Source organism: Haplochromis burtoni, unplaced genomic scaffold, assembly GCF_018398535.1.
Source record: "Haplochromis burtoni strain Fernald_Lab_line unplaced genomic scaffold, NCSU_Asbu1 Contig_138, whole genome shotgun sequence".
In the NCBI taxonomy this organism is placed as follows: domain Eukaryota; kingdom Metazoa; phylum Chordata; class Actinopteri; order Cichliformes; family Cichlidae; genus Haplochromis; species Haplochromis burtoni.
In genome coordinates, this window is record NW_024582499.1 from 577,365 (window position 1) to 578,857 (window position 1,493).

The following is a 1,493-nucleotide window of genomic DNA, read 5'->3' on the forward strand; positions in this document are numbered from 1 at the left end:
CCCCCACTTCTGATTAGCGTTCTTCATTCAAACCAATGATGATGTTAGCTGCAGAGCTAACGGCCTGATTTCAAAGAGTAGAAATGTACCGATTGCAAAATTCTGGGCCAATGTTTACAAGTACAATTTGTCCTACAGCTGATACTGATATCAATGTTTGTTTATTTAAGTTTTTTATTAATTATTTTATTTTATTTATGCAAAGGAACCTTCATTGTATAAAAACAACAAAAAACTCACTGAATCAAAACTTAAAGTATTTCAGCTCTTCATATCACTACTTTTTATACATTTAGCCCGGACGAAACTGAAGTGAAACAAATGCGCAAACGTCTGCCGCCGTCGTTGCTGAACGCCGTCAAACGGCAGTCAGTAAGGTCGGCAGCAGGCGACGCAGATCTCCCGCCAATATTTCAGTACATCCCTAAACACGAGGATTAAAATTCAAAGCTGCCCAGAACGATGTTTAAATGTCAAAAAGTACAAATTACAGCTGACGCCGAGTCAGCGTTAAGACCGAGCTCCGTCCGAGTGGTAACCAGGAAACGAAAAGACAGAAAAAAAAAAAAAGAGGCAAGGAAGAGGAAATTAGATGGGAAGCAGGGAAGAGAGTCGACGGAGTGGAAACAGAGAGATATGAGCCGATGAGGAACCAAAAAAAAAAAAAAAGTGCATCATTGTTGGATGTTTTATTTTTTCCCTGGTGGAGCTCCTTCAGTGGGTCAGAGGTGAAGTGGGGGAGGGGCAGGAGAGTAATGGTGGGGTTGGGATGCTGGGGTTGAAGGGTCATTGTTGTTGTGTGTGCGCGTTTTTTTTTGTTTGTTTTGTGCGTATTGGGCCAGTTATCAGCTGCTGTCGGGTGACGGCTCTCTCTCTCGATGCATGGCGGCGCTCTGGTGCTTGATTTTGTCCAGGTACTCCTGCTGAGAGACCGCCAGCACCGACGCCAGGATCTCGTCGTCCTCCCAGTCTGTCAGGCCTGAAACACAAACACACAAAACATATGAGAACTTTTAATACACAGACCTGCTCTGCTCAAGTCCACCTCTGCAGTTCAGATCAAACTCTCACACTCTGAAACAAACCTTACTTCATTTGCTAGCTTCAGGAAGCCAGCTGAGGGGCAGTACTTTTTTGCTTGTGACAGTACTCACAGCAGTCTGAAGCACTTTGGGGTTCTTTTAGCGCCCAAGGTTTAATTTATGACGGTGACAGTTAATATGAACACCCCAGATATTATCTGTAACATGATCTGCTCGTTAAGTCTGACGTCATTTGCCTTTTTCATGTGCAGATGCTCCTTCAGGTCCCAATGCAAACAAAGACAGAGGGAGTATTGAGAGTTAAAGACAGTCCAAATTATTTCCAGCAAAATTAACAGTGTGGCTGTTCTCCCAGGTGTTATAATAAGCTTTCATGTTTAGCCATACATGATGTTAGACTTGGTATGGGCAAGGCAAGTTTATTTGTATAGCACAATTCAACAACAAGGT

At 43.2% G+C, this 1,493-nt stretch overlaps 1 protein-coding gene across 1 annotated transcript in view; it reads right to left on the bottom strand.

Moving 5' to 3' along the window:
- Positions 1-1,493, bottom strand: part of otud5a (OTU deubiquitinase 5a) — a gene marked incomplete at its 5' end in the record, with an annotated part of 12,720 nt that continues 11,227 nt past the window's right edge. Inside the window, 1 exon segment of the mRNA XM_005931140.2 lies at positions 1-979. Within this exon segment, the coding sequence (XP_005931202.2) occupies positions 846-979 (134 nt within the window).